Raw genomic sequence first — 25,871 nt, forward strand, 5'->3', positions numbered from 1 at the left:
ATAAATTTAAACGTTGAAATCAAGTTAAAATTCCGGATCATCCTCTGATTTATGGTTTGATTATAAACTTTTTGTGCATTATAACAATTTACTTACCTTTCGAGTTTTCTTGGTGTTACTTTGACGAATTTAAGTGCAATGACGAAAAACATTTACATTATAAAGTCATTCTGATTATAATAAGTACTTCATAAATCATTATAATAAACATTAATTGAGTTATGCATAATGTTTATGAATAACCTAAATCCTGAACATTACGAATAACCTAAACACTATAAAGGAGTTGTTTGGTTGAAAAAAAACTTATTCCGGGATTATAATTTTAGAATTATAACCAAGATAGATAATCATGTTCTATATGGGATAGATAAGTTCATGATTTTGATAAAAAATAATTATCCTTATTTTAATACACGCAATTATATACTTAACAAATTTAATCCCAAATTTTAGATAACCTGTAATTTCTGTAATCAAACGGCCCTACTTCCCTTGCCGCAAAAAGTTGGAGTCCGGAGCCAAAATGGCGTATTTTTGCAGCCATTAGCCCAAAATAGTATGCTTTTTTTTTTTAGACCAAAATGGGTATTTCGTTGGATAACCAACGAAATACCCACACACACTGTTCCGGTGCCGAATAAATTGTTGCATTTCGCTACACATGTAGCGAAATGCAACAAATTATATATATTTTTTTTTTTTGCATTTCGTTGTGCAATTCACGAAATAGGTTTTTTTTTTTTTTTGGCAATTCGTGAAAGAAACTGTGTGTGCATGCAATTTTTTAGTGAATTGCATTTCGTTGTGCAATTCACGAAATATGCTCTTTTTTTTTTTTTTGCAATTCGTGAAACTAATGATTTTTTTTTTTTTTTTTTTTTTTTTTTTTTGCATTTCGTGAATTGGTCGACGAAATAGACTTTTTTTTTTGCATATCGTGAATTGATAAACGAAATAGGCTTTTTTTTTTTTTTTTTTTGCATTTCCTGAATCAGTGAAAGAAATAGTTTTTTTATTTTATTTCGTTCATCTAAAAACGAAATTGGAAAATATATATAGAGTCCGGAGCCTAAAGGGTATAAATACACGGTATAAACCAAAAGGGGGTAGCCAAAAATATATATACCAAAAGGGGTATAACGTGGATCAGTCCACGTTATACCCCAACTTTTTTTTTTCCCAGTGTCAGACTGAACCAAACGAAAAAAAAAAAATTGTATAACGTGGACTGATCCACGTTATACAAAATTATTTGTATAACGTGGATCAGTCCACGTTATACAAAATTACCCCGGGATTTTTACGTTGAAATCTATTGCGTATCATCATCGTATAAGTAAATAAAACTGAAAATTTTAGGCCAATTTGGGGGAAAATTGAAATCGAATGGGATAAAAGGTGTTTTTTTTAAAAATCGGCTTGGCCAAACCGCCTTGTGGCGGTTTGTCCGCATAGATCTCGAAAAAATACGCAAGTTCAGAAAAAAAACGCGTAAAACGGACGTCCGAGCGCAAAGTTATGACCATCTAAAGTTTGACCACTTTACAACTAGTTTTTCACCTTATATTTTTTAGAATTAGATTTATATTCAAAATAAAGTTATGTCTTGATTAAAAAATAACACGCTTAAATTAAAATCTTAAAAAATAAAACACCCTAAAGTTTCCAAATAAAACTTACTTCGGGTACCTTTTCAACCCCTAAAACGACGATCTGAACGTTTACGTATCCTTGATGTATTGAGCCTACATTATAGTACGCAGAAAAAAATATCAGGTTCTATATAAAATATTGACGTTTTGGAGTCTTGACACACGATTAATCGTTGGTCAAAGTATGGAAAAAACACTAAGTGTTGGTTGCTGCAAAGAAAAGATTTATTGATTTAATTAATTATTGCATGTCTTAAAATATTTATTTGAGTTATTCACTGAAATTAACTATATGCTTTAAAAATTAAAAAAATCAATAATTTTTTTTTATTAAAAATATTAGAATATGATTTAAATAGAGGTAACGTCTTACAAACTATTTGTAAAACGCCTGGGAGAGAAAAATTAATGAAACGTATAACGTGGGTGATCCACGTTATACAAATAATTTTGTATAACGTGGATCGATAATGTTATACAAAATATTTTTTTTCGTTTGGTTCGACTTCCGACAATCGGGAAAAAAAAAAAAGTTGGGATATAACGTGGATCACCCACGTTATACCCCTTTTGGTATATATATTTTTGGCTACCCCTTTTGGTTTATACCGTATTTTTATACCCTTTAGGCTCCGGACTCTATATATATTTTCCAATTTCGTTTTTAGATGAACGAAATAAAATAAAAAAACTATTTCTTTCACTGATTCACGAAATGCAAAAAAAAAAAAAAAGTCTATTTCGTCGACCAATTCACGAAATGCAAAAAAAAAAAAAAAAAAAAAAAAAAAATTTTTTCATTAGTTTCTCGAATTGCAAAAAAAAAAAAAAGAGCATATTTCGTGAATTGCACAACGAAATGCAATTCACTAAAAAATTGCATGCACACACAGTTTCTTTCACGAATTGCCAAAAAAAAAAAAAAGAGCATATTTCGTGAATTGCACAAATCTTAAATGCAAAAACAATATATATATATAATTTGTTGCACCGGAACGGTGTGTGTGGGTATTTTATTGGTTATCCAGTGTGTGAAATTTCGTTGGTTACCCATTTTGGTGCCTAAAAAAAAAACATACTATTTTGGATTAATGGCTGCAAAAATACGTCATTTTGGCTCCGGACTCCAAAAAGTTGCCTTAACGGAACAAAATAGATTCGACCGTTGCCTACATACGTCATAATCTCAATTTGTCCCAACGGTCCAAAGAACTCTCTGGAAACAACACAGCGGTTTTTTGCAACATGAGACGTGTCAGTTTGTTTTCCCTTTTAATTATTATCTTGATTAACCAGCAACATTGTATTACACAGAGAAGCAAATTAAAGTGTCTATTTTTCTGATGAAGTGTCTTGTCTTATATCTTGCGGTTTTCCGAGCAAAAGTAGTACTCTACTAGTTGCAATCAATAAATAAGGACTATCTTTTCTTTTTTCTTAACTTCAAAATGATGTTTGTCCAAAAGAAGAATCTACCTACTTCATAGTGATCGTTTGGTAAATGGTATAAGTTCGGATATTCAATACTAATTTTGGTATTAATTTTGTATCATATTTGATAGAAGTGAAATAAATTTATACCTTCTATCAAACAAAAAATAAAATGAAGCACAATCTTAAGAATGAGATATCCCACTTTATCTCGCTAATCTTGGAATTATTTTATCTCATCTCCCAGATGCGATAAATTAGTATCGGGATACTTTGGTACACGAACTAATTATCCTGGGATTATTATACAAAATATAAGTAATTGCACTATAAAATTTATTTCCAAAAACATGTTACATATAGTATCTTTTTAGGAGCTTAAGTTTTATGTATTTATGATGTAATATATATTTATGTCATTAGATCATTATAGGATGAAACAATATTTCTATCCCACAAAAATAGGGATAAGGTCTCCGTACACCCATTTATTTTCAGACTGCATTTGTGGAATCACAAATTCATAATGGATATGTTGTTGTAGTATCAGATCATTATAGGTAAAAAATTAGGTAAATCTTTTAATACACCTTATTTGATATACTGATAAAAAAAAGTATTTGTTTCGGAACCATATCACATCTCGGATTTGACGAACTAGGCCTTTCCTTTTATAGCGTTGTCCAGGCCAGGTTGCATGATAACTCTACTCATCAAGTCCTGGATAGATGCGAAGAAATCAATTAGTGTTTTTCTCTTTGCTAGATAGAATTAGAGCTTGAAACCTCGTGATTTTCAACTCACTTCATTGACCTAGGTTACTTTTGAGTAACTGACCTTATTACACGTTAACATTTACTAACATTGTTTCCTTCCACCAAAATTCAAACTCATTTGCCTAATTCATGACTTTATTGATAAGGATTGCTTTAATTTGGTGTATTACAAATTATAGAGAGGAATAGCAGTGCTTTTTTGGTGGATAAAGAGGGGAAGACTTTAGTTGTGGGGTTGGAGTGACAACAAATGCTAGCTGTGTACCACACGGATTCTATTGATTTGTCCATTCCATGATGGCCTCTCTCCTTTTAATAGTTCTTCCAAGACTTAAGGCCAAAGTCATAGATGGACCCTTAAATTTATCCTGATTTTTTATTTAGACCCCCTAACTGAAATGTTGATCATCTGAACTCCCGAACATAAGATAAAATGTGTCATTTGAACCCCTCGTGCCAGCTGGGCACACGCGTGAAGCTCACTTGCTGTGACATGAAAAAATAGACCAGTGACATGGAGCCATGTCATGTTACCTGTTTTTTTTTTAAAAAAAATAAGTCATGTCAACAAAAAGAATTAATTTTAACAAAAACTCTATTTTAAAATCTATTTAAATAATTAAAAAAAAATGAAAAACCCAACCCAACCTCTCCGATAGCCCACCTCGCCGCCGCCACTGCCTCCTCCGCCGCAGCCACCGCCACTTTCTTTTTTTAAATTTTTAATCATTAAAAATTAATTTTAACAAAAACTCTATTTTAAAATCTATTTAAATAATTAAAAAAAATTGAAAAACCCAACCCATCCTCTCCGATAACCCACTTCACCGCCGCCACTGCCTCCACTGCCCCCGCCGCCGCCGCTTCAAAATCTATTTAAATAGTGTTTTTGTTAAAATTAATTTTTAATGATTAAAAATTTAAAAAAAGAAAGCGGCGACGGCGGCAGTGAAGTGGGCTATCGGAGAGGATAGGTTGGGTTTTTTAATTTTTTTTAATTATTTAAATAGATTTTAAAATAGAGTTTTTTGTTAAAATTAATTTTTAATGATTAAAAATTCAAAAAAAGAAAAAAAATTGGTCTCTCACGCTCTGTTTAAAGCGATGATTTTCGCGTGTCTTGCGCCACATTTAAGACGGGGTTCAAATATGATTTATCTTATGTTCGGGGGTTCGGATGGTCAACGTTTCGATTGGGGTTTGCAGATTTAAAAAAGCAAAGGTTAAATTCATCATATGTATGACTTTAGCAAGATTTAAACCTTTATAACATGATTTTAAAGGTATTTTTCGAACATTTCTAAATAAAAATTGGGGACTGTAGTACTTCTATGGAATTTCTTGATACGTACTCCACTCCACTACATTAATATGTGACTAGCGAAGTATTCCTTCATAATAATGTATACAATTATACTCATCATTCTTTTAACAGGAGCAAATCAAAAAAAGGTATTATGCTGTTTTATCTGTCAATTTCGATATAAACGTCCTCTATAGAAGTTGACGAAATTAATCCTTGCCATCATTTCAACAAATTATACGGTACTATACTAATCAAGTTTTTTCAGATAATCATTTATGAGACAGATAAGTACAATAATTTGTTTATTAAAATTGATGGCTTTGGACTTTAGCAGCTAAAGAGCAGGCTAATCATTAACGATTGATGAAAGTACAGACCACATAAATAAAATAATAATAATAGAATAAATGTTCCGTTTATGAGTTAATGCAATCAATATTATTCCTCGCGGGTTACCATGTTGAATAAGGATTATTGTGTTTATTTGTATACATTTAGTAGTGTAATTAACTTGTTACTAGTAGGTAATTTATTTATTTATTCAAGTCATCTATGTTTGTTATAAATATTTAGTATATGTTATTATAAATAATTTAACCTGATGATTTAGAAACATTGTAAATTATCAGTGTACAAGACTTAGTCTCTATATTTTTTATATTTAGTCACGTCGACATTTACTATTAGTAAATACATTATAATAAGCACTCAGTTTCATGATATATTATATAGTTTTATTGTCTATTTCACTATGTTGATACTAAAGAAAAAGACGAATTTATCCCATGAAATTCATTATCTTAGAATAGGGTTTCTTTTTGTGCTGGGTGCTCAGGGGTAGTTGAGAACTTAGAAGTAAAAACAAATTTAACTTTTGTAACTCAATCTCATACTTAGGTTCTAAGCATGAAATCTTCAAGTCCAAAATTTGTGAAAATTCCTCCAAGGACTCAATTATTCCTTTTACTTCAAGTGAAATTGCGAAGTGGATGACAAGTTTCAACCTTCTTTGGGAGTTTCTTTCATTTTCGCAGGAGTAGGTGAAATACTAATATCTCTGTCTCATGTCATTCTTTATGAACCATATTTAATTTCTTTTACAGAATTGGTTACTTTTATTTAAAAAATAATCATTTATCTATGAGCTTATATTCATTAAGAAATCAACAAATTCTATGAACTTGCTTACGCTACATGGATAGAGACATTACACTTGCTTTAAAGGCTCCAAAAGTTGAACTGAAAAGCTTTGATGCTACATATTAATTCTCTCTCTTAATCGCTTTATCCAAGTTACAATTAACCAAATGCAAGATAGAGGGATCTATAATTAAACCGACCTGTTCTCTTCTCCTGCCAAACCAATTAGCTTGATCCAATAATCCCAAAAATATTAAAAAAGGACTTCACTATCCGTAAATTTTTGAATTTTAACTTGAAGAAATAGACAAGTCAAGGGGATCGAAGTGTATTAAAACTAATCCAATTTGAATGATCAGAAAAAACTCTTATCGACCTAATTGCACCCGACATATATATTATTCGCAATAGTATTCTTCTACTAGTAGTATCTATAGTAGAGGGTATCAATTTACACTTTCAAAATTATTTGTCTTCCTACGATTTCCAAGAAATGAAAAGAGAAAGGGAAAGAAAGTTGAAGAAAAAGACGTATAACGGCTACAATTGGGCTAATTTGCCAGGCTGAGGGAAACAAAGACAAATAAACCCCACAACAACGAAATACAGCCCAATCAGATGATTAACATTGACCTATCACATGGTCTTGCTGTATATGGTCCCATGCAAAGACATCTAAATTCCAACACAATTATAATAAGAACATGTTCCTTTTTGTTTTTGAGGTTTTTTTTCTTTCTAATTTAGTCCTTGAATTATTGATCAATTCTAATTTCGACTTTTGATATCTTGTTACCAGTGATTTCTAGTTTCAAATAAATTAGGATCGACTAAAATTTGGCTAGTTTTATGTTCGTTGTCAACCTATCACAAGTCTACGTACAACCAACCAATTAATTGAAATTGGCATTCTGCTTGTGCTTTTTTTCAACTTTAACGAATTATGGAGCTGCATTTTAATTACCATTTGTGTTATGTCGACTTTTTACTATTCCTCCATATTTGTGGGTAATATAATTTCACAAATAATCTAAATATAACATATTTCATTTGTGAATAAACAAAAATGTCCACATTTTGCTCCATCTATTTCAATTTATGTGTTATTATTATTTTTGTTTATTATTAAAAATGTCATTTTTTATATGTAGTAACTCTTTAACTTCAATATCCCAACATCACATATTTAAGACCACAAAATTTAAAGATATTTTAAAACATTACACACATCTTTTATTTAAAACTATAAAATTCAAAACTAAGATACAAAAAATGACACAGATTGAAATAATTAATACAGAGTTAAATACATGGAGTGAGATATAATAACATCAAAAATCAACATTTAGCAGCAACAAAAGGATCAAAAGTGTAATTCTTCATATTATTTGTTTTCATTCACATTCAAAATTGTAATTCCCATAGTACCCTTATCTTATCCATAAAGTCCTCTTCTCCACTCTCAATAAAAGCCCACAAAAACCCATCACCTTTCTCTCATAACAAATCCCACTTAAACTCATCTTCTTCATCTGCTAAACTGATACAAAATCAGAACCAAAAATGTCAAAAGAAGTGATTGAAGAAGGACAAGTTCATCAACAACATGGAAAGGATTACGTGGACCCACCACCAGCACCATTGCTTGATTTTGCTGAACTTAAACTCTGGTCTTTTTACAGAGCTCTTATTGCTGAGTTCATTGCTACTCTTCTTTTCCTATATGTAACTGTTGCCACTGTTATTGGTCACAAGAAGTTGAATGGTGTTGATAAATGTGATGGTGTTGGTCTTCTTGGTATCGCTTGGGCTTTTGGTGGCATGATTTTTGTACTTGTATACTGCACTGCCGGTATCTCTGGTAATATACTATGTCCATAATACTTTTTTCCGAGACGGATCTAGAATTTTGAGTTAGTTAAAATTGAGTGCAAAAAAAAAAAAAAAAGGAGAAACAGTAGTACCGGTACGGGGTACATTAGCACTTGCTATATCTTAAACGTGTATATGACATTTTAGCATGTTATTATGAGTAAAAGGGAAAATTTTAAGGTTAACTCACTACAAAATAAATACTACTGTAGGAATCAGCAACGGGCAACTTTTGCTACTAAACAACAAAATGTATCTCTAATCTTGTTTATCGATGGATTAGTATGTTAGATACAAGTTACTTAGCGTCGGATTAACGAAAATTTAGTACTTTTTTTTCCCTTTTTTGTTGTGAAAGAGATTTTTTAAATATAGTAATGTGCGTTCTATTATGTGGCCGATTTGGAATATATGGTCCAAACGAGCGTTTGGACATATATTTGGTTGAAATTTTTAAAATAAGCGGTGGTTTTGTAGTTGAAGTTAAAAAATGGTATAGAGAAGTTGAATTTGTGTTTGAACATACATTTCACTAGATAAAAAGTTACGTGAAATTTTGTGAGTGATTGCTTTTTACTGAATCCCTTTTTCTAAAACAAAAAAGGTAAAACTTTTTATGTCCAAACAGCTACTTAAATTTCATATGAACTCTAACATAGAATCTTAAAAAAATCAAATATTCATATTCCAAAACTACGTAAAAAGTATTGTGAATCAACTTACTTTGGTGGTTTTTTGACTATTTTTTGGTGTGTTGTAGGTGGACATATTAACCCAGCAGTGACATTCGGGTTATTCTTAGCAAGGAAGGTGTCATTAGTAAGGGCAGTGGGATATATAATTGCACAATCATTAGGTGCAATTTGTGGAGTTGGTTTTGTGAAGGCATTCATGAAGCACTATTACAACACATTAGGTGGTGGTGCTAACTTTGTTCAATCTGGTTACAACAATGGTACTGCTTTGGGTGCTGAGATAATTGGAACTTTTGTTCTTGTTTACACTGTTTTCTCTGCCACTGACCCTAAAAGAAGTGCCCGTGACTCTCATATCCCTGTAAGTACCTTAACATGAGCCAATTTTTGTAAAATATTCGAGTGTTTTAGTAGTGATATGAATTGGAATTTTGTATACTGATTTTTACTTGGATGTTGATGATAGGTGTTGGCTCCTTTGCCAATTGGATTTGCTGTATTCATGGTTCATTTGGCTACTATTCCTATTACTGGAACTGGTATCAACCCTGCTAGGAGCTTTGGAGCTGCTGTTATTTACAACAATAAAAAAGTCTGGGATGACCATGTGAGTTCTTTACTGTTGAAATAGTACTGTTTCTGTGTTTGGTCTAACGGAAGTTATTTTCAGGAAATACATTGTTGAAAATGACATATTTTTCAGGAAAATATATTCGGTGTTTACTTGAAAGAGTAAAATATTCTCTGAAAAAGAATAATTAAAAATCTGATTAATAATATTTGCAAAACCAAATATACTTTTGAATACCAGTAAATATGAAGTTAAAAGTTCAGATAATTGTGAACGAAAATGACTTTCTCTACAAAAGCGCCAAGTCTGGTGAAAAATGTTTACCCCAACACCAGAAATACTTTATTTCCTCGAAACCATTTTCCGAAAAAATATTTTGACATGCCAAACACACCCTTTCTGTTAACGTTTGTAACCAGTAAAATAATGTAGTTAGAGCTGATATAATTGGGGACCTTTACACAAATAGGTGGCTGGATGCACAGTTATACACATATTATACATGGATTACATAATCATATACATTCGTCTTAGTTTAACCTGTTGGGTTAACGGCTATGTATGTTAATTCTTCGTGTAATAATTGTGTGTTAAATGTGGTGCAGTGGATCTTTTGGGTTGGACCAATGGTGGGAGCATTGGCAGCAGCAGCATATCACCAATATATATTGAGAGCTGCAGCAATTAAGGCCTTGGGTTCATTCCGTAGCAACGCCACCAACTAAACAACCCTAGCTTGCAACCACAACCAGAAGAAACAGAGAAGAACAGAGAAAAAAAGGATTGCATTAATCTGGCCCAGATTTGTTCTTTTGTTTATTTATTCAATTTATTCTATGTGTGTGTGAGGAACGTATGGAACTCTTTTTTTACTTTATATTATGTATTGCTTATGATAGTTTAATTTAGCCTCGGATGTGTATTTATTTGTATAATTAGTAGTGTTGGTAATGTTACGTTATTCCTTTTAATCTCTTAATATAAATCTAGTTGGACTTGGATCCTACGTACTTTTATATAATAAAATAATAATATCATTTCAAATGTATTTAAAAGCGAGTACTTACGTATCTATAATCAGTAAAATTAGTTATCTCAAAAAACAAAAACAAAAAAACAATAACCTTGCATGTTAAATTGCTCTAGTATCTCTAGCGCAGTGTAACAAAATGTACCTTGGGCACTTTATGTTTCAGATTTTAACTCTTTTAGCTATCCGGTTAAAAAACTTTCACCCAGATCATAAGTCATCGATGTGTACTCAATATGTAACCAGTGAATAATCAGCGATTAGTGCAGCTAAAATAACAAGTATATAATCAATGTATACTAATTAGTAAAACTTACAAAGGCTTAATGCTAGCCCCTAAATTTGTCCCTTTTCCATTTTGACACCTTAATTAAGTATTGTTCCTATTGAACCCCTGAACTCGTCCTTAAGTGTGTCTATCAAACTCTCTAAATGTGATTTTTATTAGAAGCAAAAAATAAATTGTGGTAATGAAGGTAAAGTAATAGTTTAGACGTGTGGTAAGTTATTTTTTAAGTCATTGATGTGTCGGTTTTCTCCGTTTGATTGATTAACTCTTTGTTTTCACAGCTAATTAAGAACTTTCTTTTTTCCCCTGCTAAAAAAAATGGTATAATTAAATTAGAATATATATTAGCATGTTCTAAGCATTGAAGATAATATCTATGTATGTCGATTGTGTTTGATAATGACACAGGGATGACGAGTTCGTAAGTTCGGTAACAAGAGAATAAGTTGAGATAGACAAAATGAAAAAAAAGAAAAGTTCTGGGATTGCATATGATTAAGCCACTTATAAAAATGAAAAATTAAAGGTTAGTGCTTTTTTTTTTTTTTTTTTCTGGGGAGCGAGGGGCCGCGGCGGGGGGGGAGGGGGAAACCCCTTTATCTTTCTTAATTATTGCAACCATCCACATGCATGATGCCACGTGTCTCCACTAAGAAAGGAAGATGCTTCTCTATGTTGTGGGCTTTGTACTTGGACCCTCATACCATAGGTGGTTCTGGAAAGGTCTGAAACTTATTGCAGGGATTGCTTGACAATTGACAAGTGCCTGCCCTTTTTTAGGCTATGAAGGCCAGCAGCAGGTCTAAGTGAACGGATAAAGCAAAGCAACACTGTAATATAAAGGGTAAAAACCACAATACAATTGATTACATAAAGGACAAGAAACGGTAAAGAAATGAGAATTGTAAAGATGACAGGGACAAAAAAGCCACTCTGGAATACACATTTCATGTGAGGTGAGAGGTCATCCTTTGGCCTCAAATGGAAAGAGCAACTAACAATAGTGAAAAAGAAAAATATGTGAGGGAATGGATAACCAGAAATTTCCCTTTTTTTAAACAGCAATGCTGTAGATAAATCGTGCGTACTTAGCAATTTTACGTGGCATTTGTTACCTTTCGTCAGTACAAATATCGTGGAAGTTATAGCTCTATATAGCAACAGGAAACGTGAAGAGGAACATGCTTAAATTTTAACTTCGGAAAAGGCTCAAATATCTTATCCAATCGGAAATATTTCATTTCCACAATAGTTTGGTACTCATTTATGTCATCAAACTATAGGAAACGACTCATTTACGCCATCAACTATGTAAACTTCATTTACGCCACTCATCAATAGTTTGACTTATTTATGTCATTACTTTCGTTACCAAAATGACTCATCCATGCAATTTTTCATTAACGCCGATTTTATAATACAAGCTATGACACGTGGCCTCTAATTAGAAGTCTACGTCGTTTAATTAAACCACCAATTTTAAATATCAAATTAAGAAAAAAAAATCCGACCATACACCCCGCCCACCCACAACCATAATCTATTGGAGGCCACGTGTGTCATATATGGTATTGTAAAAGCCTTTTAATGAAATGTGGCATGGATGAGTCATTTTATTAACAATTGACGTAAATAAACTATCATTATTGATAATGGCGATAAATGTAGCCTCATTTCATATAGTTGATGGAATAAATGAGTCATTTTACATAGTTAGATGGCATAAATGAGCCAAACTATTGATGTGGCATAAATAGTCATTTCGATATTCGATTTTAAGATATTTTCTTTTTTCTTTTAACTTTGGCCTTAAAATTCAAAGCTAGAAGTTGATGTGACAATTCATTATTTATAAGGTCAATTGAACAAATGCCCAGCAGACATGAGTGTACAACTACTCCTACAACTCCACAGTTATTTCAGACACGAGTACAACTATTCCAATTAAATCATAATATCAGTAGTTCTATACAACAATTAGTTCATCTAATTTTCATTAAAGCATAATCTTTTATGGTTGCAGGAAAAACGAACTGGAGTACATGAAATGTGATTTTACCATAAAAGAATCAAAAGACGTCTTGGTGTAGTAAGCCATAGCCCATATGGCCCAAATCATAGATGAGCTCTGGCATGCCTTTCATTTGAAATCACTTCCATTAAAAATGGGACAATTTGCACGATTGACCTATTTTGGGATGGTCTTTAATTTTTATCCATCAAATTGGAATACTTTAATTTTTGTCCCTCACCAAAAAGCTAGATGAAAATATCCCGAGATTCTGGGTTCGAACTTCATCTCTGACAAAAAAAAAAAAATTACAAGGCAAACGTTGCGATTTTCTTTTTCTTTTACTGAGTTGGGATTCGAACCCAGAACCTCGAGATGTTTTCGGCCACTTTATTTTTTAGGCGAAGGACAACTATTAAAGACCCGCAATTTGAAGGACAAAAATTAAAGACCAGCGCCTTTGAAGCCAATCCGCACAAAAAATGTTAAAAATGTCAAATACATATTCTAGGAGAGTGAAGGTGACAATTCATAATTTCAAAGTTTGAAAATTAATGTTTTTTTTAGTATGTTGAATATATCTCAGTTTATCTTTCAAGGTGTAGAATAGTTTATCAACGTTTCCGTTAATTTGGAGATTCTAGAAAAGTGAAAATGACAAATGCATAGTTGACTTCAAAGTCATGCACATTACCCCATTCAAAGTTCAAAAGTTTTAATAGCAATTGCAATTTTATTCAACATGAAACATATTTCAATTTGCTTCTCGAAGTGTATAAAAATCAATAACTTATTGCTTTAAATAGATAGATAATTAACTCTACACATAAAAATTTTCCAGGTTTAGTAATGGTGAAAAGGACAATAATCCCATTCCCGTTAAAACAATAGCATTTCATATAATAGAAATAAAAAACAAAATTACGAAAGAATTTTCGACTATTAGATTACTCATCGAAGGACGGTTTTATCTCTATTTTAGGAAGTAGCATCAAATGTAGGAGAACTATTTCTTTTTACAACATAATGTTTATTTAAGAGATCTGAAAATAATCAATCAAGAGATTTTACAAGGTCATTTTAATTCTATTTAAATTGCAACGTATCCAATTAATCCATTTCCACAACTAGTCAAATGTTGAAAAGGACCAAACTGCAAAACTTAACTAATTACAAGGACCAAATAGCAAAAATTAACTCATTAACAAGGACCAACGTGGCTCTCAAGTCTTCAACCATTAACAAGTATAACAACACCCTCTTACGACGCCGTTTAACTCAAATCCCCCAAAACCCTAACTCAACAAAAACCCTAGCCGTGATAACAGTCCTAAGACTAACGAACAACTCCATTTTTCCCTCAATCTGAAAGCTTATACACATTAACAATGGCAGGTGGAAGATTCAGAGAACTATTGAAGAAATACGGAAAGGTAGCATTAGGCGTTCACTTTTCCGTTTCAGCAGCTTCAATTACAGGCCTTTATGTTGCCGTTAAAAACAACGTAGATGTTGAAGAAATGCTCGAAAAAATCGGTTTATCAAAAGAAAAAGAAGTAGAAGGAAATGATAAAATTACCAATTTACCCTCAGTTGATGGTTTTATTACCGAAGAACCTTTTAATCGTGACGGTGACGTGGCGCCGGTGCCGGTGAAGAAGAGGAATCGTACGGCTGAGATGGCGGCGTCGAGTGGCGGCGCGTTAGCTGTGGCGTTGTTGCTTAATAAGGCGCTTTTTCCGGTTAGGGTTCCGATAACCCTAGGTCTTACACCACCGATTGCTAGGTTTCTTGCAAGGCGAAGAATTATCAATAACAGTGTATGAATTAATATAATTTTTGTTATGTTTCTTTGTTTTTTGAATAATGTGAATCTCTCTGTTTACTGTATTTTGATTTCCCTTACATTGTCATGAATTAGTAAAACATGAGATAAATTGACAAATTAGAGGGTATCTGGGAGATTTTACAAGTCTTAAAAATTTGATCTTTGTTTGTAAGGAGAAAAAAGTCATAGATATATGCAATTGACAGTTCTATACTTTTTTTGAATTTCAATTGAAGTAATCGTTTTTGCTTTCTGAATTTATTGTTGCAATACTGCATTGAAACAAATTTTATCCTAGCATATAGATGCTGTTTGTGGCAGTCATGTCATGAACATTACCAATTAAGTTGTTGTTGCAAGATGTAGCTCAATAGCTAAGACATCAAGCTTGACAACAATTATCTAGAGCGCACTTCTTTGGAACAAATCCCTTAATTCAACTTCTAACATCCAAAATTCATGTATTTGGCAATCCTTCATGATTTCATGCTTACATTTGAAATTTGACCTGCCCCCTTTACCGTCTTGTTAAGAGTTCATGCTGCGCCATCACTTGTCCATCTTATTGTTTGATAAATGTGCTTATTAGTGCAGTCACTGCTTAGTGGAGATGATAATTATAGATAGGGAAATGCTTGTTGCAGTTTAGGCAGTGATCTCAACTTAGGGGCGAAAAAGAGGTGAGGAAACGCTTTAGACCCAACGATTTGCAACATTTCATGAACCTTGTGGAATTATTAGTCAACGATTGATTAGTGCAACAGAAATCAGAACTATTCATAGCCTCAAATGTTGTTTGTCTGTATATTCAGCCTGATTCAACCGAAAACTGAACCTCTGTATTGGTGCACTCATTTTTGAAATAGTGAGTGAATCACCATTGTTACTCGGTACCTGTGCTGGTGGGAAAATAAATCTAGGTGACACAAGTTGACCTTGGACACCACCTTTTCATGAAAGAAGAGACGGTGAACTGCTTTGATAATAAATGACCGCCATTCTACTTTTTGACGTGTTTTATAAATGGAAAAGTATCTCGAACCAATGTAGCTATTGACTTCTCTAGACCAGCAGTTTACCTGCTGAACTGAATTAAAGTTATCTAGATTTATCTATTGACACGACAATCTTGGAGGCACTGGATTGTCTCCTTTGGTCCTTCAAGATCTGTTATGAACTCAATTCACATGTAGAGCTAGCTTGGTCAAGCAATGCATGCCATCCAAAAGAAATTCCAGAAGCACGATAATAAGTGAAATAAGTCATTTTCATTCTTCACCACGTACCATAATTGTTTGCTTGTGTGACCTAACAATCAATGGAACTGGTATGGGTCATCGGGAGAATAGATTTCACATCCTAATAGAGGCAAAACAGCTAACAATTTATTCTCATCCTGGTCCAGGCCATAGGCTGAATAGAGGTAAAACAACTTAGGACTTTTTCTCATCCTGGTCCAGACCATGGTGGATGTAGGTATCGGATATCTATGTTGGTAGAAGGAAACAAGTCCCCAGTGAATAAGTTGAGGTGCATGCAATTTGATTCAGCCATCCAGTTATAATTGCCAATTTTGAAAGTGAACCATTAAAGAATTCACATCTCAGAATGGACAAGAATGTGTTGATACCTGTACTAACGGGACGTAACCATTAGCCGATCTTCGATGCATGTGCTATATGTGGGTTTTGTCCACCTTCACTTATCATTTGATGTTATTCCTTTGCATATTATACGTTGGCACAGTGATTAATTAGCTATTCTTCTACACAGAAATCATTGAAAAGCAAATTAAAAGATTAAGCATTTGTGAAGTGTAAGATGCGGAGTCATTCAGAGAGACGGCTGTAAAGATGAAAAACATGCCTCAAGAACGAACCATCTGGCTGATCTTATTCTGTTAACACGCAAAATAACAGTTTCAAGTGTTAACAAGGGACTTAAGACATCGCAAACCCAGCTCGTTCAAGTAATCGCTGGAACAAACGACATACAAATGCCTCTAGTACCAAATGCAAAGAATAACACAAACCACCTCTGCGCGTGCTCTGTATGATTCATGTTATTTTCCATCGCTAACCACTCTTTGCCCCGGCAACCACAAGAAATGGCATTTTCCATCGCTAACCACTCTTTGCCCCGGCAACCACAAGAAATGGCGATAAGCTTGAAATTTGACATACAAAATTCATTGTTCTTATGTCAATTGTTCAAGGGGCTGGATGAATGGATGAACGGGCTATGAAAGAAATACACTAGCATTATTGGACAAAGAAACTCCCTGTTAGCCATCCAATTCTTCATGCCTTGCAAAACTAGCATAGCAGTCTACACCAAAATCAGAATTGAAGGTTTAATGAATTAATGATAAAGACACGTACAATTAGCTTGTAAAAGAATCACTCTCTAAGAATCAAAATGTTTTTACAGAATTCTCCAAACAGAGAATTTGAGTTCAACTAACGACCTCACCAATCATTCAGGAAAAACAAAAAAGTTTTCACTAGTAAACTGCCTCCCCAAATTTGGAGGGGACTACAACAACGATGAAAGTTAATAGGCAAGGACAAACAAATAGCCACCAAACACAACCTACTCCTTCCTAATCACCTGTGTTAGTTAAAGAAATGTTACAGTATAGCAGTAATCCCTGCATTTTGTCCTACGCACAAATGACATTGCCCAGCTATCAGCCATTGTAACTATCAAATCATATCCCAAACAGAAGTACACCAAAATAAGAAACCATCAAATGTCTTTGACATTCGAAAATGTTTTTAGGGCTGACCTTGCTGGACTGAACAATGATATACACCAAATGCTTCAAGATCTCTACTACAATTGGTGGAGATGCTTGAACTCCTCACACTCCACTCCTATTTCTTTCAGAGCCAAGAAAAGTTTCGGTACAATCTTAGCCAGCATTAGCTTGAAACCAACTGAATTTGAATTAGCGCTGTTGTTACTGCTTACGGAAGCATCTTTTCTGAGAGAGCCAATAAGGAATCCTTTCATATAAGTGTCACAGGCCTTGAGGATGTAGTAACCACGCATTCTAAAGTGTTCTCTGATAAGCTCTTCAAAATCCTATTTCAATCCAATGTTTTAGAACAAGTTACTATCAAATTTATCAGTTAACAAGAATGAATTGTTTTATCACTAAACCATAGTGCCAAAGGTGATCAATACCAAACAAGTTTACAAACAAACAAGAAGGAGCAAGAAACAACAAATGCTCGCCATCCTTTGTTCCTAGTATTCATTATTTTATTTTTTAAAAAAAGGTAGGTTCCATGACCTATTTTTCCTCTGAGATAGCCGCCTTCTTATTTATCTGTCCATATTTTGTATCCTATTATTATGTTCGATCTAGAAATTTATTATGAGTTGCTGACAGTAAAGACATCGACTGCCTGCTTAATCTGGAAGTATTGAGAAGGAAATTGGCGGATCAGAAGCCTATACCATTATTTGACGGAGTAACATTACCTAGTCAAACTACTATTATCACTGTTGCAGTTTTACTAGCCCAGTAAACGTAACATACACATGTTTCAACAACACCAAGAGACCAAATATGACATGACATCATGATATACAATTAAGTCCATTGGCATTATGGAAGTAATCAGCTAAAAATGAAAAAGAAAAAACAAGCATTATCGTGACACTTGTCCGAAGGGTGAAACAAGCATTTACAAAGGGAATTTTTGAGTTAGAGGTCCACATTTTCATTTTTCTACCTGAGTCAATGATACACTATACAGCAGTTCTCTCAAACGGATTAGATTAACAGAGAAATGCCAAGTAGAAAGCAAAACAAGCTGTGATCCAAGAGACACTAACTTCAACTGAGCTCATGAACAAATAGATGGCTAGTAAAGTTGGTCCATCAGAAATATAATAAAATGAGGAGACATTTCAAGCCTGAAGAGTTATGGATTGCAGTTCTTGTATTGGGAGAAAGAAAGAGAAAAAGATAGTTTGTGCATAATTGGTTTTAAATTTTCAAATAATGACTTTATAATTGGTTTCAAACATCTCAAAAATAAAGATGAAATCCAAAATGGAGAGTTATCAAGGATGTCGACAGTAGATGTTGTAAGAGATGGAAGGTTATCAGCTACTCATTCATATTGCACATCAAACAAGGCAAAATGGCATGTCAAACTAGAACAATTTAACATGGCTTGCCAAACATAAGAAAATAAAATATCAATTACCTTAGGAGACTTCCTCATCAGATACATCATTGTCTTGCAGTTCAATAAGAAGGTATTTTCGTTGTATGATAGTGAATTTTTTTCTCCTTCAGCTGTCCCAACTTGCTTGTCATAACCAGCTTCATTAAAATATGGCCTGGAATTCAAGACTAGCCCTTGAAGTGAAACTAGGACTTGAAGTATACTTGAGGATGAAGGATCCCAGACCTCATTTCCTCTGCCCGTCCAAGTATTTAAAAGGCTGAGACAGACCTTCCCTTCCTCGTACAGGTTTGGATTTATCCGCCAGCCACCAGAATGATAATATGCTGACTGCAACACAACATAAATATTTGAAAAATAACTTAAAAATGAACTCATGAGCCAAAAGGAGATTAGAGATGCCAACTGTAACCCTCTAGACAAAGGGGAGAAGGATTCAAGGAAAGCAACATTAAGTATGCTTACTGGTGGAACATCAGGGTACTCAGGTGGAAGGTGGAAATCAAAGACGAATAAGCCATCTTGGTAAGGAGTCCCATATGCTCCAACAATCACTGCCCTTAGAAGATCCATGTGATCTTCATAAACACGTACATATATTCCATCTGATAAAAGAAGTCTGAATGTTAAAACTGATGATTTGATAGCCGACCCCAACTAGTTTGAGATCGAGGTGTAGTTATTGTATGTTAAAGTTGATGGTGTCACTTGAATGGTGAAAATAACTATTATAACATATGGAGAGCTAAATCCTATGATAATATACCTACATATGAAAAAAAAAAAAAAAGAAGTCTCTCCGATAAGATACCTGGCAGGTTATTCTGAAGGATGTTCCAATCTTGTTGAACTTTCTTAAGCCACTTCCTCCCAGCATTATTCTGCACATAATGATCAACAAGGCTCAGTAGAAGACCTCTTATAAATTTGAAATGAGATAGAATCAGGCACTCAGAATAAAGGACGCTCACAAAGTCACTCATAACTAGCTCACCTTTAGAAACCATGATATGAAGTCTCCAACCCCACCCCCTGACTCAAATAGAAAAAAGATATGCTGTTTCTTTAAAATTAGAGGAGAAACGGAGAAAAGGTAGTGTAACACAAGCTATGAACCACCTTGAAGATGGAAAAGTGTGACGGATGAAGGATTCATTCAGAAATTTTAAGTAGGGCAATGAGGTACTTACGAGAACCAAAATATAGAACACATTTCATAGAACATTAGTCAAGAAATGGAACAATTTATCAGGAAGAACTTGGAGGCAAGACTAACCTGGCCACTTGTACCAAGAAAATGATGATCATAAGGACCCGTTGTGATATCAAAGCGTTTAAAACTATACGTTTGGTTATCACGTTGATCTGAGGAATTTCCTATTCCTGGCTTCAAGTTAGCCTCAATGACGTCCAACTCTGTCACTTCCATAGTGTCATGTTGTTCTCCCTTTTCTGCAGCAGGTAGCCTTGGAGAATTATCAAGGTCTCCAGACCTTTGGGACCATGATTCATCGCCAGTATATATTCTGGCCAATGCACCCTCCCTTTCTTCATCTTCACTTCTGGAATCTAAACTCGAAGAATCAGTCTGTTTGCGGCCCCTAGAAAATATTCCAGAGGCCAGCCTGGTCACAAATCCTAGTGCAGCCAGGGGAATAGCCAGAGCCCCATTCCTTCCTGAATCTTCAGTGGCCATGGCACCATCATCATCTTCAATACTGATGTCAGTAGCATTTGTTGTTCCAAGTTCCTGAAGGAGATCCCACTGTTCATTACATCGTACTAATACAAACAGAAACCACTTATTCTCACAAAGCAGTTGAAATAAGTACTATTTTAGTTAATCTCCTAACCTACCTTCAAGATAAAATCAGATAACTAAATTTTTTTTTTTTTTTTTTTGAGGTAAAAAATAAGATAACTTTCTTCACATCTAAAACATAATTTATATTAATAAGACTGGTGATTACTATATGTGAAGTTGTAAGCTAAGCTGCAGACATTACATCTAAAGAAGTTATTTTTGTTTTATCAACGAAAAGATAAAAGAATATAAATAACGAGGAAAGAGGAAGAAGGCATCTGTGTCTACACCAGCTCCACCCTTAAAGGGTTACTCTTTTCCTTGCAATAAGTACAAAGGATTTTATTTTCATGCCAGCACCAAGAGATTGCTGATGATGTGCCTTTTGGAGGATTACTTGCACCAAGAGGATTACTTGATAAATAATCCCTCCGTCTCAATTTATGTGACACTCTTTCCTTTTCAGTCAGTCCCAAAAAGAATGACACCTTTCTATATTTAGTAACAACTCAACCATAAATTTCCCTTTTTTACCCTTAATAAGATGGTTTCTAGCCACACAAATTTCTATAGCTTATTTCAGATCACAGGTTTCAAAAGTCTTCCCTTATTTCTAAAACTTCGTGCCAAGTCAAACACCATAGTATAAAATGGGATGGAGGGAGTAGTTAAACATTGAAATAGATTATTTGTACCAAAATTCAGAAGCAGCCATACTATGAAGTCTGTACTTACTTTGAAAAAGACAGTTTCCTGCACCATCAAGGGCGTATAAATTTTTTGAAGATCTAAGATGATGAAATAGAAATGAACAGAACACCCGTGATACTGGTCGAATCTGATGTTTAAATCAAACAGAACACATCACGATCGGATAACTAATAACAGCATTTTAGCAATCACCTACCTCTTCTACATTCCCCAGGACCTCCCTTTCATGATCTTCAATTGTTTCCCAGCTAGCTGCATCATCACCAACATCACTTCCGGCCGCGATAGACTCATCATCATCACGATCAACAACATAAATTGCTTGAGGCCCGACCTGAAGAAACCAGAAAGGAAGCACGAGAATATGAATTGAAATTCGGGGCAACTGTCATAAGATGCACCACCACCTTAAGAAAAGGAAATATGAAGAAATAAGTACACTGTATTTTCTCTTGATGTTCTAATGTTAGTTATCAATGAAATGTGTGCATCCATACAAATAAGAAAAGCAAATCTGTTAGGAAAAATGACCAAAGATATACACCAGCATGGTTAATGCAGGTCCCTTTTTTCCTTTCTTTTCCCAGTTTTAACAGTGCAGAAAGAGTATGAATTGACTGATTGGTTTCCAGTTTCAATAGTAAACAGCCAGCCAGAAAGACAATCACAGAAAGCAAAAAAAAAAAAATCACGGACATACAAGTTATAAAGGATGATAGAAGAACAAAGATAAAAGGTGAAAGTCTTCACATTAGCCATGGAGTGAATTATTAGAAACAAGGGGCTTCCTGAACATGCATTTAGAAATTGGAAAAAGAATTAAAAATCTTGGGTAGTACCAGGGATATCATCCCATCAGCCCACGTGACTTCGATGTCTCCATCTCTGAGTCCAGTGATATTCCCAACCCAAGAGAGATTTGAAAATTCGGAACAAGTATCATCACTTGGACCGGCTTCTGCTTCATTGCATCTCGAATGCTTTTGCTCATCTTCTTCGGCTTCAATTGGAACCAACAAATTTTCTGATTCTTCTGTAGATTTCACAACAGCACCCACTTTTGCTGGTAGAGAAACAGGTAACAAACGAACAACAACGTCACCGTAACAATAGTCATAGTCAGGATGCCCCTCGAGCTCATATACACTGACCACTTCCTCTTTGTCAAACTCCTTGGGGTCCTCTGCCCTGGTAACTAGCTTTAACCACCTCACAGAAGCTGTACGTTCCTTTGCATTAACACTTTTCACAACCCCAACACGCCTAACATCATTAGCATCGTCAGCATCATCAGCAGCTTTCTCTATGACATACTGTTCAGCAACAAATTCATGATCTCCGGGGCTCTCAATAGGGATCAAGGATGTAGATTCCAAACCTCTTCCTATTTTTCCATCCTGCCAGGCAACATCAACAGAAGTCCTAGTATTCACAATTAGAAGAGCTCTTTCAAAATTTTCCTCTTTCTTACGTGCCTTTTTATCTCTCCTAACCACAACTTTGCGGATCTTTTTACGATGAAGGGGCCATGACTCTTGGCCTGATTCCTTGGGAACTGACAGTGAATTAGCACATGTACTGGACTCTGCAAGGGAATCATGCTCTAAAGTTTCACAATTGCCATCCACAGAAGATTCCACATCATTTTCCATACATTCACTATTCCCTGTTGATTCCTCCAAATTGACAACTTCTGAATCACAATCTGCTAAAGATTGAGAAGACTCTGATACAGTTTTGGTGGAGTCACTAAGTTGTAATTTTGACAATTGCTTGTCCAAGGCAAAAGATGATGAAGGAAGAAGACACCAGTCACCTAGTTGCCAGCTTGCATGAGAAAAGCAGGACATCAGTTTCAAGTTCTTCGGATTTTGTTCTTCAGCTGGAGTAGTGGAGGAATTGGGTCCAAATCCAGCAGATGCAATCCAGTAGATGAAAACAGAACCAACAGTAACTTTAGTTACTGTACCTTCTAACCTATTTGCTTTCCACAAGCCAGATAACCATCTGGAGTTCTTGAAAACTGATGATGAGCTTGCTTTTACACGCTGACCAGGATAGAAAGGAAAATGTCCATCTTCAAGGCCATTCCTACCAACTGGTTTAAGACGTAAAGGGTCAGCCTTCATAACTTTACATACAGAACCATCATCAAACATCACAGTGACATTATCAAAAACATCATCAATCCTACCCAACCAAGGGCCAAGGACAACATAATCACCAACTGTAAAATCCCGAACACGTTTCAAATCCCTAGATGAGACATTTTTAAACATAGATCCATCATGCGCTAACAAATCTACGGATATATTGATATCAACCACCAGTCCTACTTGACCTGTTGGATCAGAAGCTGCAGCAACATAATCACCCTGTAGAAATCCTCTGTCGACAACAATGACATTATTAATACTCTCTGTTGACTCAGTCTCATCCATCCAGAGGACTCGAACATGGTCTGCGACAAGCGGATCATTCTTATAGTTACTACGGTCTTTGTTCCCATCATTAGTTTCCTCGGCCTTTTCATTGTTATCCCTATCCTCTTCTGTGTTGGAATCACCATCATCATCATCATCATAATGAACACCACCACCATCATCATCGTCATCGTCTTCTTCTCCATCATCCTCATCCTCATCTTCATCATCAGTTAAGCTGCTATCTGAATCTGAGTCACCAGCAACCTCGGTGACTATCCCAATCTTCTCATCAGTTTTGCTTTTCACAACATCTTGTCTATATATATAGGAAACATTCTCTAAGTTCCGGAGAATCTCCCCCGGCTTGCATTCTGATCTAACTTTTGGATCAAAGCTAGCCCCATTTGCTAAAGAATCGCCTTCTGTCAAATTGCTATATTTGTTTGCATTTGTGGTGGGCTCAGCATCATGATGTCGGCCAGCTTCCATCTAACAATCACAAACAAGAAGACCATAAAAAATTCATTCAAAAACCTTAGGTTTTTTTTTTTTTTTTTTTTTTTACATTGGCAACATTCAAAAACCTTAGTATCCATCCCATAATTCAGAAAAATATCAAATTTGCGAATGAGACTATTCACTTGTTTTGGTTTATGCAAAAGAAGACAACCTTTATAACCTGCTTCATTAAAAACAAAACCTTATAACCTGACCATTTTGACCAAAAATATCCGAGATAAAAACTACTAATAAATCTATCAGTGCTAAGCAAATATGAAACAACAAAAATAATCAATTAAAAAAAAACTTGTTATAACTCCGAATATTCAGTTGGATCATTTGAAATATTAGAAAAGAAGCCCATTCATTTTTAACAAGGAAAAAGTACAACCCCACTCATAAAAGCAACTTCACCGCAATGCAATACACTACAATCGCAAATTTTTAGTGTCCCTTCGAGAACAACACCACATCATTCTCAAGCTCAAACAAAGCACAATCATGATATGAAATGAAACTCTGTCTATATTATAATACCAATGACTCAGTCAAATTATCTTATGTACCTATTAAAAAGAAACAACACTAACCAAATGAACCCCCTTAGGGCTAGCTTAGAGCTGTGAAAATTGACTAATTTATAGAAGAGTCACCATATACACATGGCCCAGAACAACTAAATAGTTAAACTCACCTCACCCTAATTTCCTGATTAAAAATAGAACTAATAAAAAAAGGTTCAAATACAGTTTCTGGTAAAAAAATTCATCTTTTTCTCAGATTCCTACATCAGCCAAACACAGCCTCCATCCAAATCCAATCATGTAACCCTAGCTTCAATTTACCAAAATAACCCGATCATTCCTCAAAATTTTCCATCAACCAGCCAAAAGAAGCTGGAAACATCACATTGAGATCAAAATATTCCCCCGTACATCAAAATCCAACTGAATAAACCGCTAAAAAATCTATACACATAACAAAAAAGTAAAAAATGAATTTAATCTCTTTATCCATTCCATTCAATTTCAACAATGTCAATGAGGATAACGAATATACCTTTGGAATCGGAGAATTAATTAACAGATACAAAGGACCTACCAAGCTGGAAGTTATTGCGATTGTATTATTTGGAATGAACGGCTATCTCTTTGATGGTCTATTGATCGTCAATGTGTGTGTATATATATATGTGCGTGTGTTTAATTTGTATATTCTTCAACATTCCTAAGAATGTGAGCTAAAACGGTGAACAGAACTAAGCCGTGAGGTGAGGGGCAATATTGTCATTACGTGCCGTATAAGTCTTTTTGATGGTATTGGTCGTCTTAAATTACCCAATTTACCCCTCATCTTTTTCTTCTTTTGACAAATCACACTGGGTTGTTTGGTACGCAAACTAAATTATTTTGGGATTATAATTTTAGGATTATAGTACGGAGGCTAATTTATGCATCTGGAAAGTTGGATAAAATATCTTAAAATTTGATTGAATAAGGTGGGATATTCCAAAATTAAGTTTGTGATTAATTTTCTCAAAATATTAATTTTACTAAATAGAATATGAAATTGTATAAAATTAATCTCAAACTTAATTCGATATCCCGCCTTATCCAGGGT

General features: G+C 34.4%; 3 protein-coding genes across 4 annotated transcripts; 2 read left to right on the forward strand and 1 right to left on the reverse strand.

Moving 5' to 3' along the window:
- The first annotated feature begins 7,784 nt into the window (after positions 1-7,784).
- Positions 7,785-10,407, forward strand: LOC132065169 (aquaporin PIP2-7). Its single transcript, XM_059458430.1, has 4 exons — positions 7,785-8,169; positions 8,941-9,236; positions 9,342-9,482; positions 10,052-10,407. The coding sequence occupies exons 1-4, from the start codon at positions 7,872-7,874 to the stop codon at positions 10,169-10,171; spliced, it is 855 nt and encodes a 284-aa protein (XP_059314413.1). The 5' UTR covers positions 7,785-7,871; the 3' UTR covers positions 10,172-10,407.
- A 3,597-nt stretch (positions 10,408-14,004) lies between these two features.
- LOC132065171 (uncharacterized) lies at positions 14,005-14,817 on the forward strand. Its single transcript, XM_059458433.1, has one exon. It carries the CDS (start codon positions 14,165-14,167, stop codon positions 14,600-14,602), a length of 438 nt encoding a protein of 145 aa, XP_059314416.1. The 5' UTR covers positions 14,005-14,164; the 3' UTR covers positions 14,603-14,817.
- A 1,635-nt stretch (positions 14,818-16,452) lies between these two features.
- LOC132065170 (probable ubiquitin-conjugating enzyme E2 23) lies at positions 16,453-25,469 on the reverse strand. Of its 2 annotated transcripts, XM_059458432.1 has the most exons (9): positions 25,311-25,469; positions 22,164-24,239; positions 21,521-21,658; positions 20,086-20,559; positions 19,621-19,690; positions 19,275-19,414; positions 18,828-19,139; positions 17,393-17,691; positions 16,453-16,932 (listed from the first exon to the last, which is right to left on the reverse strand). In XM_059458432.1, the coding sequence occupies exons 2-8, from the start codon at positions 24,237-24,239 to the stop codon at positions 17,440-17,442; spliced, it is 3,462 nt and encodes a 1,153-aa protein (XP_059314415.1). In that variant the 5' UTR covers positions 25,311-25,469; the 3' UTR covers positions 16,453-16,932; positions 17,393-17,439. The 2 variants fall into 2 exon arrangements, with proteins under 2 accessions (XP_059314415.1, XP_059314414.1); XM_059458431.1 differs by lacking the exon at positions 16,453-16,932 and having other exon boundaries at positions 16,988-17,691.
- Positions 25,470-25,871: the final 402 nt, after the last annotated feature.

Source organism: Lycium ferocissimum, chromosome 7 (assembly GCF_029784015.1).
Source record: "Lycium ferocissimum isolate CSIRO_LF1 chromosome 7, AGI_CSIRO_Lferr_CH_V1, whole genome shotgun sequence".
In the NCBI taxonomy this organism is placed as follows: domain Eukaryota; kingdom Viridiplantae; phylum Streptophyta; class Magnoliopsida; order Solanales; family Solanaceae; genus Lycium; species Lycium ferocissimum.